The sequence below is a fragment of the Triplophysa rosa genome, linkage group LG11, assembly GCF_024868665.1.
Source record: "Triplophysa rosa linkage group LG11, Trosa_1v2, whole genome shotgun sequence".
Taxonomy (NCBI): Eukaryota; Metazoa; Chordata; class Actinopteri; order Cypriniformes; family Nemacheilidae; genus Triplophysa; species Triplophysa rosa.
Genome location: NC_079900.1, coordinates 21,727,854 through 21,731,896, shown reverse-complemented (window position 1 = coordinate 21,731,896; position 4,043 = coordinate 21,727,854). Strand labels below are relative to the sequence as shown.

Sequence of the window (4,043 nt, the reverse complement as noted above, 5' to 3'; positions counted from 1 at the left end):
TCTGTCACCACATGTGTAATCCACGCTGTGAGATTTGAGTTACACTCCCTAGTGGCTGCCGGTCAATAGGGGGCGCCGCCCCCTTAAAGTTAGCCAGAGAAGAAAGCTACTTTAATATGCCAACAATAAGTTTTATATATATCGCAAATTAATAACGTAATAAAATAATTTAGTCGTACTATTCCACCGTTAGTCATATTATCATTTATTAAAAAAATCAAAAAATCAAAATTGTATTTTGTTCATACGTGTGTGCGGGGCGCCGGACAAACGAGTGTGTATGTAGGCACGAACATTTTTGAAAAGCATGTGATTTGAGGCTAAGCTCTAATTGGCTTGTTTCAAATCGTCCCAAACCCTCCCACTTTTGTTGTAAGCGAATCAATATTGTTTTTATATTTTTGGCCTCATGTGATTGGACCGTTCTTAACGCCTCTCATTACCGCTCAGCAGATTGTCATTTGACTGACAGGTACTGATTAATGTGGAAGCAAGCGAAATTATCTCGAGATGAAAGAAAATTTGGTTTTATCTTTACAAGAATACCCGTTCCAAAGGCGTTCGGATGAAGAAAAAAAACGGATCAAGGAGCTTGGACCAGATCGACCCAACTTGCAAATTCAGCAGCAGTCAAGTGATCACGGTCGATCTTACACTCGGTGCTTTTCCGGCACTTCTTATGGAAAACAGAGTTGGCTAGCTGGATGCGATGTAAGTCATGCCTTATATTGTTTTCCCTGTTTGCTGTTTCAAAGTCATGGCACCGAAACGTTGTGGACAACAACAGGGGTTTGCGATTTAAAACATCTCTCTGATAAGTGCAAGCGACATGAAAGTAGCCGCAGCCATCTAGACAACGCTATGAGGCTCCAGTTTTTTGGGAAGCTAAGCATTGCTGAACAGCTAGATGAAGGCTACAGGATTGGCATTAGAAGGCACAATGAAGAGGTCACAAAAAATCGACACATCCTGTCTAGAATAATAGACTGTGTAAAATTTTGTGGCGCATTTGAGCTGGCTTTGCGTGGCCACAATGAGAGCGAGAGCTCAGACAACCCCGGGATATTCCGTGGCTTGGTCGACTTTGTTGCTTCTCTTGATGGAGTTTTGAAAGAGCACCTCGAGAATGCCTCTGTGTTTAAGGGAACTTCGAAAACCGTGCAGAACGAGCTGTTGGACTGTATGTTGTCTGTTATGAGGGAACACATAATCCAAGAAGCACAAAACAGCGATTTTCTATCAATCCAGGCCGACGAGACCACCGATATTGCCACACAGTGCCAACTTGTGCTTGTGCTGCGCTACATTGATGGCAAAAGCAACGTACAGGAGAGGTTTTTTGCTTTTATTCATCTGCATTCAACTACAGCTGATTCCATCGCTACAGCACTAAAAGAGCATCTTACTGTCATCCTTCCAGAGGATCAGAAGAGTAAACTCATCTCCCAAGCGTATGATGGAGCCAGCGTGATGAGAGGTGCCACTGCAGGTGTTCAAAGGAAGATTCAAGATGTGTACCCAAATGCCCATTACATCCACTGCTATGCTCATCAGCTCAATCTAATAATGCAAAAGGCCACTTCTCACATACCCAAAGTTAGAATTTTTTTTCTAACCTTGGAGGATTTGCCAGCTTTTTTTCAAGATCACCCAAGCGCACAGATGTTCTTGATAAAGTAGTTGCCCATAGACTACCAACATCAAGCAGTGTTAGATGGAACTTCCACAGCCGTGCCATCAATACAGTGTTTGAGCACAGAGAGGGCCTCATTCGCTGTTTTGAAACTATTCGAGACTCAGGTGACTTTGACCCTGTTACCACCAGAGAGGCAGGAGGCTTTGCCATGCTGCTGGAGGATCAGGATTTTAATTTTTTTCTGCAACTTTTCCACAACATCATGCCACACGTGGACATCCTCTATGCCAAACTCCAGAAGAAGGACATAGATTCAGTCCACATTAAGGGGAGCATCCAGCAGTTCCAGCAGGACATACAGAAGATCAGGTAGCAGCTGTATTCCTTCTTTTGAATTTGTTATCATTATTATTGTTATTAGTCATACATTTTCTTAATCCTTTGCAGAAATTCTCTCCATTCTCTGGTTAACCAAAGCAGTGAAGGAGCTTCTCAACCAAAGAGGCGGCGGTTGCTTAGTCCAGACGTCCATGAACGGATTGCAACAGAGGTAAGTTTATTGTAGTCCTTGTTACTCTGCAGTTTTTCATAGAAAAGCTATCAAAGGAAGCTATCAAAAAGAAAGTAAATATTAACAACAAGTTAAACGGCATGGTTTCATTTACCCTCTTTGGGTACTAAATGTGTTCTCATGTCTTTGAGTTTATAATTTTTTTGCTTAAATATTGTAGCAAAGAGTAGATCCTTTGATATTGGGCTTTATTAAACTTTATGAAACTATACTACATTTATTTGCAATGCATATTTTACTACAAGTCAATCTATTTAACCATTTTCATAGTCTTTAAATAGTGATCTAAATAGATTTGTTATTCTTAGGTTTCCTCTAGTGGTGTGCCCTTTTTATCTGATTGATATGAAAATGGCTGATAATAAAAAAATGCTATTAGCGCCCTAAGCATCAGAAGTTCATGAAACTTGGCATGTTTGTCTAGTCCATATGTATGAAGTTTGGATAAATCAGGGATTCAAACACTGAAACTGGTCTCCGTCTCTCTATGACTTACAACTGATCATGTTGCAGTTGAAATTGACATTTTGTCATCACTACATCATTTTTGTTTTTGTCCTTCACTCTGTAGGTCTGTGACACCATACTCCAACACACCATGGAACGGTTCTGCTTCACAAGCCACCTCGTTAGTGCCACCCTGCTGCAAGCAGACAGGTTTGAACAGTACACAGTGGCGTTTCCTGAAGATGCACTGAGTAGGACTTTGAAGGCCTATCCAGTGCTCAATGGGAGTAAGCTAAAGACAGAGCTTAGTCTCATCTACTGCAAGGAAGAGTTCAGAACCTGTTGTGGTGCTGTGGACCTACTGCAGCTGTTTAAGGAGAACAATCTTGAAGAAGTCTTTTCAGAGACTGTCACTCTCCTAAAGATCCTCATCACCACACCCATGACCACAGCAGAGGCTGAGAGGTGTTTCTCAACTTTGAAAAGAGTTAAGACTTTTCTGAGAAATAGCATGACCCAGGAGAGACTAAATGCATTGGCCATGCTGTCAATGGAGAAGAGAATGGTGACTGAGATCATTGACTTTAACCAGAAGGTCATTGAGAAATTTGCAAGTCAGAAACAAAGGAGAGCAAAATTGATTTTCAAATAGTGTTAATGGCCAATGATTAGGTAACTATAGTGTGCTGTGTTTTTTTTTTTTGAATGATTACCTTGATTACTTCATTACTGATAATAAACCCACATTCAATTCAAATTCACTGATTCGTAGTACATTTATTACGTCACCAGATTAATGGCTATTTATAGTCCTGCATTACTGACAGTTGGATTTTCAGTTTGTTTGCGCCCCCCCAAATATTTTTAGCACCAGCCTCCACTGCTCCCTACCGTGCTACATATATTTGAGCCACTTTGGCATTGCGATCGTTTCAATATACAAAATCTGGTCCTTTATCGCGCCAAAACCCCGTCACTCACGAGCCATCACATGATCTCAATTGTAGATTGATTGACAGGTCTCCCTATCCCAGACCTGATTGGTTAAACTGAACCAATAAGGGCTGCGTTAAGGAATAATGTGTTTATGACAGCACTACACATTATTTTCGAACGTTTTGAAATAACTTGTCTAATCACAAGCAAAGAAAACGCAAGCTGCTTGGGCGAGTTTTTAATTTTATAAGCAGCCCAAATTTTGTCCACCTGCCCAATGCATTTTTCTCCGGTCTAACCCATTCAAAAGAACCCCAATTGAGCGGCTGGCAACACTGTTTGCTGCATACCTGTGTTTACAGCGGAAGTTCGAGGCGAAACTTTGTGAATTTGTTAACCAAACGTTATGTGATTGGCTTACGGGTACACCAATGATTTTAAACTTCAGACAAG

At 41.1% G+C, this 4,043-nt stretch overlaps 1 protein-coding gene across 1 annotated transcript; it reads left to right on the top strand.

The window, feature by feature from the left end:
* The first annotated feature begins 1,844 nt into the window (after positions 1-1,844).
* LOC130561776 (uncharacterized) lies at positions 1,845-3,306 on the top strand. The gene is made up of 3 exons (XM_057346348.1): positions 1,845-2,005; positions 2,084-2,186; positions 2,779-3,306. The coding sequence occupies exons 1-3, from the start codon at positions 1,845-1,847 to the stop codon at positions 3,304-3,306; spliced, it is 792 nt and encodes a 263-aa protein (XP_057202331.1).
* The last annotated feature ends 737 nt before the right edge of the window (positions 3,307-4,043 follow it).